The sequence below is a fragment of the Rhinopithecus roxellana genome, chromosome 11 (genome assembly GCF_007565055.1).
Source record: "Rhinopithecus roxellana isolate Shanxi Qingling chromosome 11, ASM756505v1, whole genome shotgun sequence".
Lineage (NCBI taxonomy): Eukaryota > Metazoa > Chordata > Mammalia > Primates > Cercopithecidae > Rhinopithecus > Rhinopithecus roxellana.
The window spans coordinates 40,226,328-40,248,738 of record NC_044559.1 but is presented as its reverse complement, the minus strand read 5'-3'; the positions used below and the strand labels follow the sequence as shown (position 1 = coordinate 40,248,738).

Sequence of the window (22,411 nt, the reverse complement as noted above, 5' to 3'; positions counted from 1 at the left end):
AAGGAAAATAATGTGGAGTGAAGCTCTGGTGAAGCGGAGTTGTAGGTGTTCTAGATGGGGTTGTTAAGGAAGGCCTTAAGGGAAAGCCTGTCTCTCTGGGTCCATTTTCTGATCCGTAAAATGAGGACAATAATTGTACCTATCTTGGGGTTTTGATGAGCCTGGAGGGAGAGAAAACGCATAGAAAGTGAGAGTGTTACTGGGATAAGAGGCTTCTAGGTAGAGGGCAGGGAAAACACAAAGGCCCTAAGGCAAGAGTAGACTCAGAGGGGATGCAGATTTACTAGTATGCCAGTGACTAGGGCGGTGGTGGGGGTCCCAGAGTGCCTTTTGGCCAAGCCAAGGACTTGACGTTCTGTTCTGGGGTGGGGAATGTCAGGAAGGATTTGAAAAGAAGAGTGATACCAACTTGTAAGATAATCACTCTGGCTCCTTTGTTAAAGACTGGACATAGCGGTCCAAAGTGGGGAAGCAGGCCAGTGGGCCAGCTTTGTGACATCCTGGAGGGTACAGACAACAGAATAGAACAGCACGCTACTACTGCACCGGTGCTTAGATGGATTTCTGCCGCATAAGGGTAGAAGTGGAGGGGACACCTTACTCAACTGGGAGGGTCAGGGAAGGCTTCCTGGAAGAGGAGATAAACCCTTGGAGGTTAAGAAAAGTGAGCTAGGCAAACTGAGCAAATATAGAAGCAGAGTCACACAGGCCTGAAGGATGCCATGAGCCAATTTCCTGTTCCTGGAGGGGCAGGGCAAGGGAAGGAATTGGCCCGCTGGAGGTTAATGGCCAATACTGAGCACTTCTGAGAGCTCAGTGCTGTGTTAGGGATATTTTATTTCCTTTGATCCGAAACAAAACCCTGAGATAGGTACAATTGTTATCATCATTTTGCGGATGAGAAAATAGACTTTGAGATACTGACTTGGCGAGGGTCACACACCTAGGTGGTGTGCTGGGTCCCCCAGTCCAGGACTCCGGAGGCCCCCTGAATGACCTAGGCACACTTGTGGCTTCCATGAATTTAAGTGCGCACACACAGCCCCCACCCACTCCTGTTCTAGGGAAGGGCAGGTGGGAGGAGGGAGGGAAGGCGTGTTTTTCTTTACAAATGGTCCCTATTTGGTAGTCAACAAAAGGAACAGATTTGCCCCAACACTAGGGGAAAAAAACAAAAAAACCTGTCGGGCTGAGGGATAGTGCACTGTGCCCAGGGCCCTATACTGGGTTTGATGCGCTGGTGTTACTCTCTTGAAATTCTCAGTAACTTGAATAAGGGCACCGCATTTGACATTTTCACTGGGCTGAGCCCATGATGCCGCCGGCCTGACTGCGCAACACCATGCACCCTGGAATTCGTGGGCAATCGGAGGGATTTTCGAGGGTAATAACCACGGGTAGGGCGCGGCAGGTGAGGTTGCGGAGGGCCTCACTCACAACCTTTGGGGATCTTCGCATTAAGTGCTGTGATACGGAGTTCCGATATTGACCCCTTGGGGCCTGGAGACGGCCCAGCTCCCCAAAGGTGCGGAGCAGGGCAAGCAGGGTTGGGAGGACATGGCCTGTGGGAGAGCTGGGCTCGCCGGAACAGTGGGCGCGCAAGGGTTCCGAGGCGCGGTGACACCGGACGTCGGGCGCGCGGGCCTGGGGCGGGAACTGCGGGTGCGCGCGGCCCGGGGCGGGGCTCGCCGCCTGGCTCCTCCTCCGCGCGCGGCCTGGCGGCGGCGGCCACTCTAGCCAGCGCAAGATGTCCCTAGAACAAGAGGAGGAAACGCAACACGGTCTGCTCCTAGGAAGCAGCGACGCCGTCCCCGCCTTCATTGAGCCCAACGTGCGCTTCTGGATCACCGTGCGCCAAGTACGGCCCCGGGCCCCGCGCGGCTGGGGGCGGGGAGGGGGCGGGCCGGGCCGCGTGGTGTCGGGCTGGCCCGGGTGACCTTGGCCAGGCCACGTGGGCGCCCCCTGTCTCCGTTTCCTCGTCCCGGAGTTGTGCCGGTACGCGCACCACCGGCCTTCACCCCTTAGGGCGCGGGAGGGGACGCAGGGGAAACCCAAGCTGCCCACGACCACAACGTCACTCTCCAGATCGCCCTCTCGGAGGGGCCCAGTCAGCGCAGGTGGCTGCTCCCTACTCCCTGAGCTGTGGCTGAGCAACAGATTGGGGAGAAACAGGCCCTCCCACCTTGGTAAGCCCAGCCACTCTCAGTGAGACCCCCGAGGCTTTGGGAAGCCACCCGTGGACAGGAAATAAGCAGGACTCACCTCCCTGCGGTGTCTAGGGCAGCACCGTCCAATAGAAATACAATGTGAGCCTTACAGGCAATTAAACATTTTCTAGTAGCCACGTTAAACAAGATAAAAAGAAAAGGTGAAATTTTTAACAATACAGTACATTTAGCCCAGCAGGTGCAAAATACTAACATTTCAACATGTAATCAGTAAAAAACATTCCTGAGATATCTTACCCGCTTTTTTTGGTGCAGTCTTCCAAGTCCGGCGTTTGTTATACCCGCAGCACATCTGGGTTCAGCCGCGTGTGGCGAATCGGAGAGCAGGGCTTTAGGGGGTTCTCTTTTAGGCCTCTCCTAAAGTGGGGTCCAGCCCTGTTTTTTTGATGGGGAAATTGAGAAGGGACAGTGAGCTCCGGTTGCTCCAGCAGAACCAGGGCTTAAAGCCAGAACCACTACAAAGTTTGGGGTTTGCTGGAGCAAACCTCCTTTCCCCAGGGTGACCCCAGCTGCACCATTGAGCCCTTAATGGGGCGTCCATCCTTTGTCACTGGAGTGAAGCCTTATAGCAAGCAGAGAGTGAGGCCACAGATTCTGAGATCTTCTAGGCCGTTGCTTCGAGGTCATATGTGAGATATGAACATAGGACCATTTGAACCCCAAAGTCTGGGATTTTAACCCTCAAGGGCAATTGATACTGAGCGCTTAAGGGCACACACTTCTGAATCATTTACTGGCTGTGTTGCCTTGAGTACATTCATGAGTCCCTCTAAGCCTCAGCTTCCTCACCTGGAGAATGGAGAGGTTGGAAGGATCCCAGGAGATGATGCCAGTAAAAGGCAGATTACAGACCCTGGCAGGTTCTCAAAAACAAAAAAAACAAAAAAAACCTATTGTTAATATTATGTCTTTATTTTTCTGCTGCTATTAACCTCTCTGTTGCTTTTCTCCCTCATAAGTCCTTTATTCAACGACTTCTTCAATGGACGGAATTATTAGATCCTACAAATGTGTTCATTTCAGTTGTAAGTATTGTCTTCAGAGCTAATAAATTTCACATTTTATTTTGAAACTTAAAGACCGCACATCCCTTTTTTTTTTTTTCAGACGGAGTTTTGCTCTTGTTGCCCAGGGTGGAGTGCAATGGCACCGTCTCAGCTCACAGGAACCTCTGCCTCCTGAGTTCAAGCGATTCTCCTGCCTCAGCCTCCCAAGTAGAGACGGGGTTTCTCCGTGTTGGTCAGGCTGGTCTCAAACTCCCAACCTCAGGCCCAGCCCACATGTCCCTTTTAAAAGCAGTTGAAATAACAATCTGCATATATTATTGTGTTTATTCCTTCTGAATGAGCTTGTCAGATTGGAAGGGGTAAAGAAAAGCGTACATCTATGGCCGGGCACGGTGGCTCAAGCCTGTAATCCCAGCACTTTGGGAGGCCGAGACGGGTGGATCACGAGGTCAGGAGATCGAGACCATCCTGGCTAACACGGTGAAACCCCGTCTCTACTTAAAAATACAAAAAAAACTAGCCGGGCGACGAGGCGGGCGCCTGTAGTCCCAGCTACTCGGGAGGCTGAGGCAGGAGAATGGCGTAAACCCGGGAGGCGGAGCTTGCAGTGAGCTGAGATCTGGCCACTGCACTCCAGCCTGGGTGGCAGAGCAAGACTCCGTCTCAAAAAAAAAAAAAAGAAAAGCATACATCTGACCATGTGCCATGCCTCGTGCCTTTAATCCCAGCACTTTGGGAGGCCGAGGCAGGTGGATCACCTGAGATCAGGAGTTCGAGACCAACCTGACCAACATGGTGAAACCCCCATCTCTACTAAAAATACGAACGTTAGCTGGGTGTGGTGGCAGACGCCTGTAATCCCAGCTATTTGGAAGGCTGAGGCAGGAGAATCACTTGAACCCAGGAGGCAGAGGTTGCAGTGAGCGGAGATCGCACCACTGCACTCTAACCTGGGTGACGAGCAAAACCCCATCCAAAAAAAAGAAGAAAAAGAAAAGCGCACATCTGTTTAACAGGTAATATCAGGCCCAGGCCGGGTGCTGGTGATTCAGAGAGGAACAAATCTTCCACATGATGGAGGACAGACTGGCTAAACTGGTCACATCCTGGGCGACAACAGTGAAATTCCGTCTTTAAAAAAAAAAAAAAAAGAAAAGAAAATGTAATAAAATCAGAAGCAAATATAACCAGATGTTTACAGTTGTTAATTCTGGGTGAGGGGATTATAGTGTGTAGCCATTCTTTGTAATTTTTGTATTTAATTATTTTTTCTCAAATTAAGAAATGGAGGCTGGCTCGTGTCTATAATCCCAGCACTTTGGGAATCTGAGATGGTAGGATCTCTCGAGAATGAGAATTTGAGACTAGCCTGGGCAATCTAGCCTGGGCAATACAACGAGACCCTATCTGTACAAATAAAAATGTAAGGTTAGCCAGGTGTAGTGGGTTGTGCCTGTAGTCACAACTAATTGGGAGGCTGAGGCAAGAGGATCACTTAAGCCCAGGAGTTCGAGGCTGCAGTGAGCTGTGATCACACCACTGCACTCCAGCCTGGGCAACAGAGTGAGACTCTGGGCCGGGCGCGGTGGCTCACGCCTGTAATCCCAGCTCTCAGGGAGGCAGAGGCGGGAGGATAGCTTGAGCCCAGGAGTTCGAGACCTGCCTGGGTAATACAGCGAGACCCCGTTCTCCACAAAAAGGAAAAAAAAAAAAAAAAGACAGAGTGAGACTCTGTCTCTTAAAAAAATAAGAAAAGAAAGAAAGAAAAAGAGGTAAGACTGAACTGATTAGACGTGGAAGTGGGTGAGGGAGAAAGACTTCCAGGTTTCTGACATGCATAGCCAGGGGATGGTGGTAACTATTCAGTGAGACAGTTGACATCAGAGAGTGGAGGAGGTGACAGCACGATTGCGGGCAGCTGCTGGAGCATCTAGGAAGAGGAAGGCGTAAATCTGAATGGCACTCAGGGCTATCCTAATGGCTAGAGAGCCTAGGGCACCTTGTGGCTTGAAATCAGGCACGCAGTTGAAGTCCAGTGCATGCTGGTGAGTGAGCTGGTGATTCCTACATCTGGGGATAAACCTGAACAATTTGAGATCATTACTTGATTTCTTGATGTCTAATTTTAGGAAAGTATAGAAAACTCGAGGCAACTATTGTGCACAAACCAAGATGCTTCCAACCCTACCTCGGGGGACGAAAGGGTATGTTTCATGTGCTCAGGTCTGGCTGGTTGAAGGCTGGGTGTAGTTGCCCTCAGATGGTGCTGCCTGCATGGTCAGGTGGAATTTGGCCATTAATCTCTGTCTCCATCTCTTTTCTTTCTTTTTTCCTTCCCTTGGGAGCCACTGTTCTATTGGCTGTTAACGTTGTCATTGTTATATACTGCCCAGAGGACCCGCTTTGCAAAACTGGGTTAGTTTTTTAAATGTAGTTAGAATTCTGTCCCATAAACCAGATAGCAAGATTCCTCCTATGCCGTGGACTTTTGTGGGGATCCCCTGCAGCTGATTCCTGGAGGCCCATGGCAAACTCCAGAATTCAGACAGGGCTCTGACGTCAGAATTCATTCTGCACTGCAGGCAGTGTTCCTGCTGATAGGCTCAAACGAGCCTGTCGAGGTTCCTTATCTACCTCGCAGTGTGTGGGCCTTTCTGGAGCTCACAAACACCAGTTCCTCAAGGCAGCCTATGGAGAGCTCACATATTTAACTTACTTTTTCTAAGAATGTGTTGGGGACCCTGGGCTGACAGCTTGGCTCTGTTGCAAGTAACTTGGCTTATGGCACGGTGTGTCATCAACACACAGCCTGCTCTGCTCTGAGCCAGAGGCAAGCCGGATTCAGGGACTCATCTGAGGGATAAGTTAGGTGTTGGTCTTCTCCAAGGGTAGAGACAGGACTTTTTAATGTTCTGGTCAGTTTCTCTGTGTGGCTCATCTCTGCTTGCCATTAGTTCATTTGTTGATTCATATGATCCATTTATTTTTATTTGTTCTGTTGTTGTGGTAGAAAACAGCTCTGGTCTTCACTTTCTGAAAGTTAGAGCAAAGGTGGTCCCAGAAATGAGACTGGCAAAGAGATTCTTTTGTGCTGAGCCACCTTTAAAAGCCTTTTTTTTTTTTTTAAGGCTGGGTGTGATGGCTTACCCCTGTAATTCCAATGGTTTGGGAGGATGACTTGATGCCAAGAGTGCGAGACCAGCCTGAGCAGTATAGTGAGACCCCATCTCTACTGAAAATTAAACAACTAGCTGGGAATGGTGGCCTGAGCCTGCAGTTTCAGCTACTCAGGAGGGTGAGGTGGGAGGATTGCTTGAACCCAGTAGTTCGAGGCTGCTCTGCAGTGAGTGAGGATTGTGTCACTGCACTCCAGGCTGGGTGACAGAGCAAGACCTTGTCTCTTAAAAAATATTTAAAATGAAACAAAGCTATTCTTTTTTCTCCTTTAAGATACAAGAAGCTTGGAAGCAGAGTCTTGTAAGTTTCAGTCCCTTCCTAATTTTTAGTGTCCTAAAATAACAAAACCAGACATCTTTGCGTCTCTCCTCTTGCATCTAACCTTGCATCTCTCCTCTTGAAGGCCACAGTGCATCCTGACAGCAGCAACCTGATCCCCAAGTTTTTTCGACCTGCAGGTGAGTTGGCTCTAATTTTCAGAAGTGGATTGGGAAGATGTAGTTTCTAACACTTAGAAAACTCTGCCTGCCGGATCACTTGGGGTCAGGAGTTCGAGACCAGCCTGGCCAACATGGTGAAATCCCGTCTCTACTAAAAATGTAAAAAATGAGCCGGGCATTGTGGTGGCACATGCCTATAGTCCCAGCTACTCGGGAGGCTGAGGCAGGAGAATTGCTTGAACCTGGGAGCCAGAGGTTGCAGTGAGCTGAGATTGAGCCATTGCACTCCAGCCTGGGCAACAAGAGTGAAACTCCATCTCAAAAAAAGAAAAAGAAAACTCTGCCTGCTTTGCTTCAATTATTTTTCCCCCAGCAGGATTTCTTTTTTTTTTTTTTGTTTTGAAACAGAGTCTCGCTCTGTCACCCCGGCTGGAGTGCAGTGGCACAGTCTCAGCTCACTGTAACCTCAGCCTCCCGAGTAGCTAGGATTACAGGCGCCCGCCACCATCCCCGGCTTGTATTTGTATTTTTAGTAGAGACAGGGTTTCACTACGTTGGTCAGGCTGGTCTCAAACTCCTGACTTTGTGATCCGCCCATCTTGGCCTCCCAAAGTGCTGGAATTACAGGCGTGGGCCCCTGTGCCTGGCCATGTTATAGTAATTTTATGTACATACTTTATTATTATTATTATTATCATTTTTAGAGACAGGGTCTCACTGTGTTACCCAGACTGGAGTACAGTAGCACCATAATAGCTCAAAGCAGCCTCCAACTCCCAGGCTCAGCTGATCCTCGTCTCCTCAGCCTCCAGAGTCTCTGGGACAACAGGGTCATCCTGCCATGACCTTCTTTAAATGTTTTGTGGAGATGGGGTTCTCACCACCTCTATAAATGGAGGCTGGTCTCAAACTCCTGGTCTCAACCCATCCTCCAGCCTCAGCCTACCAAAGTGCTGAGACCTTGACTCATCATTTTATTAGAAAAAAAAAGAATGAGTGGAAAAAGTCCTTTGAGGTCTGTGCCTTCTGGAAGCTGGGGAAGAGGTGCTCAGGTGGGTGGTCCCCTTCTGGCCCCCTCTGCCTGGGCAACTGTGGTCACCAACACCTCCTCTCTTCTCTTCCTTCCAGCGTTCCTGCCTTTCATGGCGCCCACGGTGAGCAAGCAGACATTCGCCGTTAGGAGACTAGGGGCTTGGGAAGATGGCCACTCTCCTCCTAACCTCGGCTGTGTCCCTCCAGCTCCAGACGCCTGTCCCATGACTGCCTGATAGATGGTTGTGGACCCCCACTGATAACCCATGGCTGCCACTCACATGTCCTCGTCTCCACTCCTTCCCCTCCCCACACCCTCCCAGTCAGGCATCCGGGCCTCTGGAAGGCCACAGCTTGGCAAGGTCATCCCTTTGCTGAACACCAAGTATGCGCAGAGCACTAGAGAAGCGGCCAGTGAGTTAGGATGCGCTCCCTGCATGAACCCCTCGCCACCAAGTCCTCCTCTAACACAGCCCCTCACCTGGGACCTGGCATTGTCTCCGTGGGGCCTGGCATTGTCCCCGTGGGGCTTTCCCACCTTAGTCCTCGGAGGGTGCTTTTTGTTGTGTTTTTTTGTTTGTTTTTTGAGACAGAGTCTCGCTCTGTCACCCAGGCTGGAGTGCAGTGGCACAATCTCAGCTTGCTGCAGCCTCTGCCTCCCGTGTCGAAGCAATTCTCCTGTCTCAGCCTCCTGAGTGGCTGGGATTACAGGCGCCCGCCACCACGCCCAGCTAGTATTTTTATTTTTAGTAGAGACGGGGTTTCGCCATGTTGGCCTGGCTGGTCTCGAACTCCTGACCTCAGGTGATCCACCCACCTTGGCTTCCCAAAGTGCTGGGATTACAGGCATGAGCCACCATGCCTGGACCGTTTTTTGTTTTGTAAAATACAGTTTTGCTCTGTTGCCTAGGCTGGAGTGCAGTGACGCAATCATAGCTCACTGTAACTTCAAACTCCTAGGCTCAATCGATACCCCTACTTCAGCCTTCTGAGTAGGTGGGACTACAGGTACTCGCCACCATGGGGCTAATTTTTAAATTTTTACCAGAAACAGAGTCTTGCTACATTGCTCAGGCTGGTCTTGAACTCCTGGGTTCAAGGGATCCTCCTAGTTTGGCCTACCAGAGAGCTGGGATTATAGGCTTGAGCCACCACTCCCAGCCTAGGAGGTACTTGTCCACACCACAGGCTGGCTCCTGTCTGCGTCCCCTAGCAAATATGTACTACTTCTTCTTTTTTTTCTTTTTTTTTTTTTTTTGAGACGGAGTCTTGCTCTGTCTCCCAGGCTGGAGTGCAGTGGCACGATCTTGGCTCATTGCAACCTCCACCTTCCAGATTTAAGTGGTTCTCCTGCCTTGGCCTCCTGAGTAGCTGGGATTACAGGTGCGCACCACCACACTCGGCTAATTTCTGTGTTTTTTGTAGAGACAGGGTTGCACCATGTTGGCCAGGCTGGTCAAGAACTCCTGGCCTCAAGTGATCCTCCCACCTCAGCCTCCCAAAGTGCTGGGATTACAAGAGTGAGCCACCACGCCCAGCTAACAAATGTGTACATCTTAGCCATCCTGCTGGACTAAGGCCCTCGAGATGGCCTGCTGTGTGCTCCTGGATGTCCTTAGAGCCACTAGTTTGGTGCTTGGCAGGTGCTCTCACTCAACCTTGTCTACCAACCGGCAGCCCCTGTACCCACCACCAGCTTCTCCTGCCCCAGCTACCGGGGGGCTCAATTCTCTGTCTTCTCTGGGAAGTTCTTTGCTACTGCAAGTTCTCCCTCCACAGAAACACTTGTAACTCGGTTCCACTTTCTTCTTAAAAGGTATTTTTGTCAATGATGCCACCAAAAGGGATCAAGTCCGTGATTTTACCTCAGGTAGCCATTCTTCCTGTTTCACGATTACTAAATTCTGTGATGCTTGAAACCAAACCGCGATCCATTTGCCTCTCTCTCGGCAGGTTTGCCTCTATACCTACATGACAGCGTTCAACAGCATCAATGGAAACAGAAGTTATGTGCGTATTATAAGACGCAGAGGGTGTGGGGTTTTGCGTTACTTCTTTTGGAATTTGTTGTATGTATTCGTTTTAAAATTATCCTTGCTGGATAAAACTGTGATATTTGCCAAATAAGTACTTTTGTTTCTCTTTAGACTTGTAAACCAGTAGAAAGATCATTACTAATGGCGGGAGCTGTTGCTTCTTCAACCTTCTTAGGAGTAGGTATTTTTAGAATCTGTCAAATCTTCTTTATTCCTCAGAATCCAAGAAGCTTTATTTATTCTAGTTACAAATTTATGTTCCAATTTAAACAATTTGGAAAGTATGAATAGGAAATAAAAGTTGCCTGTAATCCTATTATCCCAAAATAATCATGTTAATAGTCTAAGTTTCTAGGCATATACATGATACTGGTATCTTTTTATTTTTTTCTATTTTCTATTTTCTTTTTTTTTTTTTTTTGAGACAGTCTCGTTCTGTTGCCCAGGCTGGAGTGCAATGGCATGATCTCGACTCACTGCAACCTCTGCTTCCTGGGTTCAAGTGATTCTCCTGCCTCAGCCTTCCAAGTAGCTGGGATTACAGGCACACGCCACCACACCCAGCTAACTTTTTGTATTTTTTAGTAGAGAAGGGATTTCACCATGTTGGCCAGGTTGGTCTCAAACTCCTGACCTCAGGTGACCTGCCCACCTCGACCTCCCAAAGTGCTGAGATTACAGGCGTGAGCCACCACGCCTGGCCAGTACTGTTATCTTTTTAAAAATTGTTATATAAATTGTGTGTTATAAATATGTTATATAAACTGTGTTATATAATTTGTGTGTTGCTTTGGATGTCAGGACACTGTACTGGTGAAAGATGGAGATGTTGGCATCAGACAAGCCTGGGCCTTCATCCTGGCTCAAACCTTTAATGGCTCTGTGACTCTCGACAACTTTCTTTTTTTTTTTTTTTTTTTTTTTTTTTTTTGAGATGGAATCTTGCTTGTCACCCAGGCTGGAGTGCAGTGGCGCAATCTCGGCTCGCTGCAAGCTTCACCCCCCAGCTTCACTCCATTCTCCTGCCTCAGCCTCCCGAGTAGCTAGGACTACAGGGGCCCGCCACCACGCCCAGCTAATTTTTTGTATTTTTAGTAGAGACGGGGTTTCACCGTGTTAGCCAGGAGGGTCTCGATCTCCTGCCCTTGTGATCTGCCCGCCTCGGACTCCCAAAGTGCTGGGATTACAGGCTTGAGCCACCGCGCCCGGCCAGCTCTCGACAACTTTCATACCTCTCTCTAAGCCCCTGTTGACTCCTTAGATGAACAGGGAGAGGACCTCCATGTTGCAGGAATTTGAAAAATACATGAAGGGCACTGGCAGCGGTCTGACCTGTAACAGGAATTAGGTCAGGGTGGCCTCTCTGCTAGTGAGTAGGTTCTGCTGATTTTTCAGTCCCATGAAATAATGATTTTTCTCTCTTCTTTTCTAGGTAGTGCCTCACTTTATCCAGATGAAGTATGGCCTGACTAACCCTTGGATTAAAAGACTCTTACCTGTGGTCTTCCTCGGTGAGCAGGAAGGGCTGGAGCCTGCAGTCTGGGCGGGGGCTGTCTTTGTGGTCTGTGAGCCTTCCTTCATCTCCAGAGGCTCCTGGCTCCCTTGGCACATTGTGACTGATGACAGGTGGCCTTTGCGGCCCTGCAGGCCCCCAAGCCCAAATTAGGTCTTTGCTCTGAGAGGTGACATTTTCTGTAAATACCCACATTAATGGCCAAAGAATGAACACAAGACTGGAAACGCAAATTACAGTATTTTCTTGAGATGGAGTCTCGCTCTGTCACCCAGGCTGGAGTGCAGTGGCGTGACCTCGGCTCACTACAACCTCCACCTCCTGGGTTTAGACAATTCTCCTGCCTCAGTCTCCCGAGTAGCTGGGATTACCGGCATGCGCCACCATGCCCAGCTAATTGGTTTTTTGTATTTTTAGTAGAGACAGGCTTTCACCATGTTGGCCAAGCTGGTCTTGAACTTCCAGCCTCAAGTGATTCGCCTGCCTCAGCTTCCCAAAATGCTGGGGTTACAGACATGAGCCACCACGCCCGGCCCTACATTTTAAAGATTATCTATATAAACGTTCTACATACATTATTTTACTTAATCCCGACAACAACTTATGGATAGGAAATATTATTATTCCTATTTACAGATGAGGAGACTGAGGCACAGGGAGGTTAAGTAACTTGCCTAGAGTTACACAGCAAGCAAATGGTTAGTATAGGGATTCCAACCCAGTGGGGTGACAGATATTAGCTGAATATTTTGACTCTGCCAGCCTGCAAGATTACTATGTCATGCTCCAAATTTGGGTTCGGGAATCATAGCAGTTTGAAGAGTTGGCAGACTGATGTCAGTGATGAAATTGAGGAAATGGTGTTATAGAACCCTTACAACTTTGGCCGGGCATGGTGGCTCACATCTGTAATCCCAACACTTTGGGAGACCATTGTGGGCGGATCACTTGAGGTCAGGAGTTCGAGACCAGCCTGACCAACATGATGAAACCCCGTCTCTACTAAAAATACAAAACTTAGCCGGGCCTGGTGGCGGGTTCCTGTAATCCCAGCTACTCTGGAGGCTGAGGCAGAAGAATTGCTTGAACCCAGGAGGCGGAGGTTGCAGTGAGCTGAGATCGCACCATTGCACTCCAGTCTGGGCAATAAGAGTGAAACTCTGTCTCAAAAAACAAAGGAAACCTTACAACTTAAGCAAAGATGAGGGATATGTTTCCAGGATCCCAGGGTTTCTCCTGGAATCCGGTAAGGAAGCAGGGGTGCTGGAAGCTGGTCCCAGGCTGTGGTCAGGATCCAAGGCTGAGTGGCCAGCAGCTCTGAGCCTACTTCCACAGCCCCAGGAGAGCACCTGGTTGGCCCAGCCTGTGGCAGGTGTCCACCTGAGGGTCGAGAAAGGCCAGCTGTCAGAGAAAGAGGCTTGCAGTGGGCAGACACCCAAAGAGATGTTCCTTTGCTGGAACAAGACTCACCCCCGTGTTGGGTGTTCTTTACTTCTTTACATCTACAGTGCAAGCCAATGGGATGAATGTCTACATGTCCCGAAATATTGAATCCATTAAGGGGATTGCGGTCATGGACAAGGAAGGCAACGTCCTGGGCCATTCCCCAATTGCTGGGATAAAGGTAAGAGACATGATGGAGCTAGAGCTGCTTGCCTTTTGGGCAAAGACTTGACTTTTCTGTTTGGAAGCCAGTGACAAATTCATGTCTGCTTTCAACCTTTCTTTACCCATCTTTCCTGAGCGTGCTGAGAGATAAATTTTTCATTTTGCCCCCTGATGTGTAAAAGATGGGGCATTAGTCTGGGTTCTCTGGAGAAACAGAACCAATGGGATATATGTACATAATCTTTCTTTCTGAGACAGGGTCTCGCTCTGTCACACCAGCCTGGAGTGCAGTGCTGCAGTCTTGGCTCACTGCAACCTCTGCTTCCCTAACACAAGCTATCCTCCCACCTCAGCCTTTCAAGTAGCTGGAACCACAGGCACACACCACCACACCTGGCTTATTTTTGTATTTTTAGTAGAGACAGGGTTTCACCATGTTGGCCAGGCTGGTCTTGAACTTCTGGCCTCGAGTGATCCACCCACCTTAGCCTCCCAAAGTGCTAGGATTACAGGCGTGAGCCACCATGCCTGGCCCCCAATTCCTTTTTGAAATCTCTCAAAAGAAAAGCATGCACCTCTGTCTCCATTGTCCCTCCCATTCACTCCTGAGTTTAAGTGATCCTCCCACTTTGGCCTCACAAAGTGCTGGGATTACAGGTGTGCGCCTCCACACCTGGGCAGTGCATGTCTATTAAGAGATTTGTTCTAAGGAATTGGCTTGCACAACTGTGGGAATCTGCAGAGCAGGCCTGGAGGCTGGAAACTTGGACAGCAGCTGCTGCTACAGTCTTGAGGCAGAATTTCTTCTTTGAGAAACCTCAGTTTTTGCCTGTAAGGCCTCCAACTGATTGGATGAGGGGCCCACCCACATTGTGGAAGGTAACCTTTTTTTTTTTTTTTTTTTTTTTTTTTTTTGAGATGGAGTCTCGCTCTGTCACCCAGGCTGGAGTGCAGTGGCCAGATCTCAGCTCACTGCAAGCTCTGCCTCCCGGGTTCACGCCATTCTCCTGCCTCAGCCTCCCGAGTAGCTGGGACTACAGGCGCCGCCACCTCGCCTGGCTAGTTTTTTATATTTTTAGTAGAGACGGGGTTTCACCGTGTTAGCCAGGATGGTCTCGATCTCCTGACCTCGTGATCCGCCCGTCTCGGCCTCCCAAAGTGCTGGGGATTACAGGCTTGAGCCACCGCGCCCGGCCTCTTTTTTTTTTTTTTTGAGACGGAGTCTTGCTCCGTCGCCCAGGCTGGAGTGCAATGGCGTGATCTCGGCTCACTGCAACCTCTGCTTCCCAGGTTCAAGCGATTCTCCTCCCTCAGTTTCCCGAGTAGCTGGGATTACCAGCTACCACCATGGGATTACGTGCATACCACCACGCCCAGCCCATTTTTGTATTTTTAGTAGAGGTGGGGTTTCACCATGTTGGCCAGGCTGGTCTCGAACCCCTGACCTCAGGTGGTCTGCCCGCCTTGGCCTCCCAAAGTACTGGTTACAGGTGTGAGCCATCACGCCTGGTGGTCACCTGCTTTTCTTAAAGTCAGCTGATTGCAGATGTGCTTCATGTCTGCAGAATACCCCTACAGCAACAACTAGATGAGTGCTGGATTAAATAACTGGGTACTGTTGTTATGGTGACCCATGAGGCTGACTGCCACAGACAGGCGTCTGACAAGTGCTGGGCACCTCTGAGAGTGAGATCCTGTCCTTCAGGTTCAATATCTGCCCTCCCAGTGTGTGCTGATTGGAGGCCACTCCTCTCTCAGCCTGCTCTGCACTTACAGAGGTCAGTGGACACGCCTCTCTGGGGTTAAGAGAAGCCCTGCTTCTCCCACTTCAGCAGATGTCCTTATGGTCTTCATTGCTAAGGGCTACTTTCGTCAAGAATGGATTTAGAAAATTGAATTTTCTGATCCAAAACTCCTTTTCAAGGCCTCAATTTTGAATGCTTTTTACTATTAGTTTCTTCTTCTTTTTTTTTTGAGACAGGGTCTCCTGTTGCACAGGCTGAAATGCAATGGTGTGACCCCCTCTCTACAGCCTCAACCTCCCAGGCTCAGGTGATTCTCTCACCTCAGCCTTCCAAGTAGCTGGGATTCTAAATATGCACCACCATGCGTGGCTCATGTTGATGCTTTTTGTAGACGTGGGGTTTCGCCATGTTACCCAGTTGTGTCTCAAACTCCTGGGCTCAAGTGATCTGCCCACCTTGGCCTCCCAAAGTGCTGGGATTGCAAGGGTGAGCCACTGGGCCTGGCCAAAGTATTCTTTCGTTCAGTTCAACACAGTGACTACTGAGTGCATTCAGCTGTGAGAACCTAGTATAGCCTATGGTGTTTTCATTTTGGGTGTAGACTTCTACAATAATGTTTTTAGCAGGTGAGATCTTTTTTGGTCCCTGTGAAATGACTTTAGCTGAAGACTTTAGTTGTTTGCAAATGACATATCAAGCAGTGGAACAGCCCTGATACAAAGTGAAGAGACTCACCGGGCTTCTGGCAGTGGGGGATCCAGGGGACTCCCTTAGCCAGCCAGGGTACGTCCCTCTACTGGCCAGCATGTTGGTAGCAGAGGTGGTCAGAAGAGATGGCTGTTCATTCCATCGGTAAATATGTCATTATTCAGCTCACTAAACGTATTACTTTAAATCCTATCACTGACTGACAAAGCTGAATTATAAACCATCAGATACATGCTAATGGCATTTCCACTAGACCATCTAGTAGCATAGCTCCTTACCTAAACGAATTGTGACAGAGACAAAATAATTATAAGTAACAGAGAAATTGCTGCCAGAAAGAAAATAGGTCACAAGTTTGAATTGAAGGTTCTGAACCTAATAAACCAACCGTAAGTTGGATCACTGGCAGTCAGTCAGGAGTTTGAGACCACCCTGGCCAACACGGTGAAACCCCGTGTCTACTAAAAATGAAAACATTAGCCAGGCGTGGTGGCGGGTGCCTGTAATCCCAGCTACTCAGGAGGCTGAGGCAGGAGAATCGCTTGAACCTGAGAGGTGGAGGTTGCAGTGAGCTGAGATCATGCCATTGCACTCCAGCCTGGGCAACAGAGCAAGACCCCATCTCAAAAACAACAAACAAACAAAAACAAACCACCCAGGACTGCATTTGTGCTTTCCCCTGGGGGAAAAAACAACACCCAAAAGAGATATTTTTTCTTTTTTTTTTTTTTGAGACGGAGTCTCGCTCTGTCGCCCAGACTGGAGTGCAGTGGCATGATCTCAGCTCACTGCAAGCTCCGCCTCCCGGGTTCACGCCATTCTTCTGCCTCAGTCTCCCGAGTAGCTGGGACTACAGGCGCCCGCCACCTCGCCCAGCTAGTTTTTTGTATTTTTAGTAGAGACGGGGTTTCACCGTGTTAGCCAGGATGGTCTCGATCTCCTGACCTGCTGATCTGCCCATCTCGGCCTCCCAAAGTGCTGGGATTACAAGCTTGAGCCACCACACCCGGCCGAGATATTTTTTCAAATACCTTTACTGAGGTATAATTTACATACTGTAAAATTTACCCATTGTAAGAGGAAAGTTTGATGAATTTTAGTGAATTTAAAACAATTGTGCAGTCAGGCATGGTGGCTCACTCATGCCTGTAATCCCAACACTTTGGGAGGCAGATCGCTTGAGTCCATGAGTTCGAGACCAGCCTGGGCAACATAGCGAAACCCTGTCTCTACAAAAAAAATTTTTTTAAATTAGCTAGGCATGGCGGGGTGCATCTGTAGTCCCAGCTACTTAAGAGGCTGAGGTGAGAGGATCAACTGAGCCTAGGAGGTTGAGGCTGCAGCAAGCCATTATTGCACCACTGTATTCCAGCCTGGTTGACAGAAAGAGACCTTTGTCTCAAAAAATAAAAAATAGGCTGGGCGCGTGGCTTATGCCTGTAATCCCAGCACTTTGGGAGGCCAAGACAGGCAGATCACCTGAGGTCAGGAGTTTGAGACCAGCCTGGCCAACATGGTGAAACCCCATCTCTACTAAAAATACAAAAATTAGCTGGGCATCGTGGTGCATGCCTGTAATCCCAGCTACTCAGGAGGCTAAGGCTGGAGAATCACTTGAACCCAGGAGGCAGAGGTTGCAGTGAGCTGAGATTGCACCACTGCACTCCAGCCTGGGCAACAGAGAAAGACTCTGTCTCAAAAAATAGTACTAATAAATAAATGAAACAGTTGTGTGACCATCATCACCACAGTCCAGTAGTAGAACATTTTCATCATCCTAAAAATGTCCCAAATGCCCACTCCTACCCCCAGCCCTAGGGAAGCACTAATCTGCTTCTTTTTTTCTTTTTTTCTTTCTTTTTTTTTTTTTTTTTTTTTGAGATGGAGTCTCGCTCTGTCGCCCAGGCTGGAGTGCAGTGGCCGGATCTCAGCTCACTGCAAGCTCCGCCTCCCGGGTTTACGCCATTCTCCTGCCTCAGCCTCCCGAGTAGCTGGGACTACAGGCGCCCGCCACCTCGCCCGGCTAGTTTTTTTTGTGTGTGTTTTTTTAGTAGAGACGGGGTTTCACCATGTTAGCCAGGATGGTCTCGATCTCCTGACCTCGTGATCCGCCCGTCTCGGCCTCCCAAAGTGCTGGGATTACAGGCTTGAGCCACCGCGCCCGGCCTCTTATTTTTTTTTTTTTTTTTTTTTTTTGAGTCAGAGTCTCGCTCTGCCGCCCAGGCTGGAGTTCAGTGGTGTGATCTTGGCTCACTGCAACCTCCGCCTACCAGGTTCAAGCAATTCTCCTGACTCAGCCTCCTGAGTAGCTGTGACTATAGGCGCCTGCCACCACGCCCGGATAATTTTTTGTATTTTTAGTAGAGATGGAGTTTCCCCGTGTTAGCCAGGATGGCCTCAATCTCCTGACCTTGTGATCCACTGGCCTCGGCTTCCCAAAGTGCTGGGATTACAGGCATGAACCCCCGTGCCCGGCCACTGACTTGCTTTTGTGTCTTCTTAGTGTTTGCCTTTTCCAGAAATTATACATAAGTGAATCACACAGTAGTATTTTGTGTCTCGCTTCTTTCACGTTTGAGATTCATCCATCTTGTACCACATGTTGGTCATTTGTTACTTTTCACTGCTGAGTAGTATTCCGTTCCTGGATGTGCTGCATTTTGCTTCTCTATTCCGCAGGCGGTGGATGTTCCGGTTGTGTCCGGCCTTGGGTTATCATGAATCAGGCTGCTCTGACATTCACTTGCACATCTTTATGTACATGTGTGTTTGTATTTCTCTGCAACTCCATGTGAACTTAAGATGTTACTACTGCTGTGACGTATTCGTAAAGCTGAAGAGGAGAATGAGAGCAAATTTTTTTAAGTTTGTTTATTTATTTATTCATTTATTTATAGAGACAGAGTCTCCCTCTGTCGCCCAAGCTGGAGTGCAATGGTATGAACATGGCTCGCTGCAGCCTCAACTTCTTGGGCTCAAGCAATCCTCCTGCCTCAGCCTCCTGAGTACTACAGGTGTGCACCACCATACATGGCTAATTAAAAATATATATATATTTGTAGAGAGGGGGGTCTTGCTATGTTGCCCAGGCTGGTCTCAAACTCCTGGTCTCAAGTGATCCTCCTGCCTTGGCCTCCCAGAGTGCTGGGAGGTGTGAGGCACTGCACCCAGTTTAGAGCAAATATCGAAACGGCAAGTTACTCCCAGCGCCTCCTGCCTGCCAGGCTTGGTGCTAGGCTCTGGAGAGGCACACCCTGACCAGTGAGAGCCCCATCTCCCCAGGAGCCCCAGCCTCCCAGCGGGAAGATAGCCTCAGGCCTGACTGGCTGTTTGGAGTCCATCTCACCAGAAGAAACTTCAGTTTTGGCATGAGGGGCATATTGAGGTCAAAGAAAAGCTTTACTGGCCTGCTTTAAAAAAAAAAAAAAGTCTTTTTTTCTCTGAAGAATAAAGTGTCTGCAACTGTGCACAAGCAATAAGCATTCTTCTATCACTTCCCTGTCCGCAGAAGGTTATTTCCTTTAGCTAAAATTTCAGAAACTGCGTAACCAGCAATATCTGATGGTGACAGGGCACTGTCGGTCCGATTTCAGGTGACTCGTGGCTGTTGTTCCCCCTACTGGCCTTAAGCCACTCCTTTGCACACAGCGCCTCCTAATGACGGCATCTCACCTGGAGTGTCCTCCCCATACAAGAGACCAAGGGAGAGAGGCGGGCCTCGCCCCACTGACACGGACGCACAGCACACCAACAGCCATTTTTCCCTTCCAGAAGTCAAGCAATTTTACTTTATGTCCCTGAGACTTTTATTTTATTTTTTTTTTCTTTTATTTTAGAGACAGTCTCACTCTATTGCCCAGGCTGGAGTGCAATGGTGTGATCTCGGCTCACTGGAACCTCCACCTCTCAGGTTCAAGTGATTCTCCTGCCTCAGTCTCCCGAGCAGCTGGGATTACAGGTGCCCACCATCACGCCTGGCTACTTTTTGTATTTTTAGTAGAGACAGGGTTTCACCATGTTGGCTGGGCTGGTCTTGAACTCCTGACTTCAGGTGATCTGCCCACCTTGGCCTCCCAAAGTACTGGGATTACAAGTGTGAGCCACTATGCCTGGCCCCTGAGACTTTATTTTTAAAACAGCCCTCATTGGCTTCCTGTCTTTTGTGGGGGGAAAGGCATTCCCTGCAGAGGTGGAACCGCACAAGCGTGACTGTCGCCCGCAGCAGGGCAGAGGTGTGAGCAGAGAGCAGGGGCTGGCCAGTAGGAGGAGCCTGGGAAGGTAGGTCAAAGCCAATCATGGGAAGCTGGAAGTGGAAGGACAGAGTTCAGGGAAGGATGGGTGCAGGTGTGCCTGCTCCTCTTGGGTAGACCATGTGCTGTTTGTGGTATATGTGTCTTACCCACAGGTGGGTTCTAAAGTTAACATGCTAGCTACTTAGGAGGCTGGGGCAGGAGGATTGCTTGAGGCCAGGAAGTCAGGACCAGCTTGAGCAACATAGTGAGACCCCATCTCTACAAAAAATTCAAAAAGTTAGCTGGGTGTGGTAGGGTGTACCTGTGATCCTAACTACTTGGGAGGCTAAGGTAGGAGGATCGCTTGAACCTGGGAGGTCAATGCTGCAGTAAGCCGTGATCGTGCCACTGTACTCCAGCCTGGATGACAGAGTGAGACCCTGTCTCTAAAAATAAATAAATAAATAAAAGTAGTGACCATCCTGGCTAACATAGTGAAACCCCGTCTCTACTAAAAAATACAAAAAACTAGCTGGGCGAGGTGGCGGGTGCCTGTAGTCCCAGCTACTCGGGAGGCTGAGGCAGGAGAATGGCGTAAACCCGGGAGGCGGAGCTTGCAGTGAGCTGGGATCCAGCCACTGCACTCCAGCCTGGGAGACAGAGCAAGACTCCGTCTCAAAAAAAAAAAAAAAGTAGTAAAAAAGTTAACGTGAGCTGTTTCATAGTCAAAATTTCCCTTACAAGTCCCTTAAAGTACCCTTGAGGGTACGTAGTTTTGTGCATATTCACCCATACAGTAAATTGTATGTGTAAATGTTTAATGTATGGAGTAATGTACATTATAGAAAAGATTGTAAAAATGTTATAACGTGTACATAACACAATTTTATAGTACAACACTTTTAATTCGCTGTGAAACGGGTACAGACAGGCGACCTCGTGTGGGTCCCATGCTGTGCCCGTGTCCTCAGAGCTGGGCATTTGGAGGCTCCCCCACTGGCAGGTATGGGAGTTGCTGCCGAGCCAGGTCAGGACAGGCCAGTGGCAGAGATTTGGCTTGGACGGGAAATACGGAGTGAACCTCCTTGGCAAATCCAGCATTTCCACCGAGGAACGATTTGGTTCTCAGTGAGGGTCTGTCTGGAAGCCACCTTTGCTTGTACTTAGTGGATAGTTTATTTGGGGTCGTTTGGCAGACAGATGGAGACGACTGTGGAGTCGAGGAGGTAAATCCCCTCCTAGCTATTTCTGGCACCAAGTGCGGCCGACCTCCACACACCTGTATGTGGAAAGGTACATGGAAGGGATCCCCTCCGCCTCTTTCCACGGGCATCCTTTTTCTAAGTGAGAAGGGAGGGTTGCTGTTGCCTGTCTCTGGCAGGAGTTGTGGGATCCCTAGAAATCGTCTTGCTCCTGTACTAAGCTTCTTTTTTGAGACAGAGTTTCACTCTGTCGCCCAATCTGGAGTGCATTGGCATGATCTCGGCTCACTGCAACATCCGCTTCTCAGGTTCAAGTGATTATCGTGCCTCAGTCTCCTGAGTAGCTGGGACTACCGGCGCATAACACCACACCTGGCTAATTTTTGTATTTTTTGGTAGAGATGGGGGTTTCACCATGTTGGCCTGGCTGGTCTCAAACCAGCGACCCACCTGCCTCAGCCTCCCAAAGTGCAGGGATTACAGGTGTGAGCCACTGTGCCTGGCCTAAGCTGTTTTCTTTTCATTTTTGCTAGGCTGTTAGAGAAACGGCAGCATCCAGGACAGTGCTGTTTGGGACCTCTGCTCTGATTCCTGAAGTCTTCACCTACTTTTTTAAAAGGTAAGAGGCATGGTCATATCCCCAGGTAGGGATCTGAAAGTCAAATCCTTGTAAAAACCTGTCAGATACTGACCGTGGTAGAGGGTGGAAAGAGTAACCTTCCCATAAACACACATCACAGCTCAGACAGTCAGATTGATTGTGGCAGGCATGGAAATCCAGGTGTGTGGATTCCACCGAATGGGGAATCCAGCGCAGGCTCTGCCTCCAGTTACCCCGTGTCCTTGACGTGTCCAAGGACCTTTCACGGCCGTTTCCTCACCTCTAGAATGAGGGGCTTGGATGACGTGCACGTTCCCCTGGCTCTGATGTGCTGTGAATATTGCTAAAGCCCGCCCCTCTGCACCCCCATTCCAAGCATGTTTTATATTAGCTTCAGCGACTCCGGATTCCGATTGATCCCTTTGAAGAAGGCAGAAATGGTCTACGAGGTGGAGGACTGGGCATCCATCAGGGTTCCTGTGGCCCCCAGTATGAGAAGCCTAACCTGCGAGAACTCAGGCCCGAGGGGAGATGTGGGGCTTTAGGGCCGGAACGGGCAAGGATTGCAGACCATGGCAGCTTGAACAGAAGCTCCCTTGCTGGGTGCACCTCCCTGTCACCCTCGTGGGTATTGGTTCCTTCTCTCCTGCCAAATTGGCTTCTTCATCTTGATGAGGGACCCGTTTGCTAGTAACTCCCAGCTCATAGCCTCACAGCCTCCTGATCAGAGGTGGAATACAGCAAACCCGAGGGGAGGCACGAATGTCTTCCCCTCAGGGCAGACTCCTGGGGAAGGGTTCTGTAGGCCTGAGTTGGGTTGTGTGCCTGAGCTGCAGTGTGGCGAGGGTGGGAATCGCCTGCTAGGACCACACACAGAGCACA

The 22,411-nt window shown here is 49.4% G+C and overlaps 1 protein-coding gene across 2 annotated transcripts in view; it reads left to right on the top strand.

The window, feature by feature from the left end:
• The first annotated feature begins 1,686 nt into the window (after positions 1-1,686).
• The window catches only part of SFXN4 (sideroflexin 4), a 29,479-nt gene continuing 8,754 nt past the window's right edge, over positions 1,687-22,411 (top strand). The window contains exons 1-12 of one of the 2 annotated variants that reach the window (XM_010375972.2): positions 1,687-1,858; positions 3,188-3,253; positions 5,365-5,439; positions 6,686-6,712; positions 6,816-6,870; positions 7,981-8,006; positions 9,701-9,754; positions 9,838-9,894; positions 10,032-10,097; positions 11,353-11,431; positions 12,942-13,057; positions 21,462-21,547. In XM_010375972.2, the coding sequence (XP_010374274.1) occupies positions 1,748-1,858; positions 3,188-3,253; positions 5,365-5,439; positions 6,686-6,712; positions 6,816-6,870; positions 7,981-8,006; positions 9,701-9,754; positions 9,838-9,894; positions 10,032-10,097; positions 11,353-11,431; positions 12,942-13,057; positions 21,462-21,547 (818 nt within the window). In that variant the 5' untranslated portion in view covers positions 1,687-1,747. The remainder of the gene's footprint in view (positions 1,859-3,187; positions 3,254-5,364; positions 5,440-6,685; positions 6,713-6,815; positions 6,871-7,980; positions 8,007-9,700; positions 9,755-9,837; positions 9,895-10,031; positions 10,098-11,352; positions 11,432-12,941; positions 13,058-21,461; positions 21,548-22,411) is intronic. The other variant, XM_030940372.1, reaches the window with a different exon arrangement.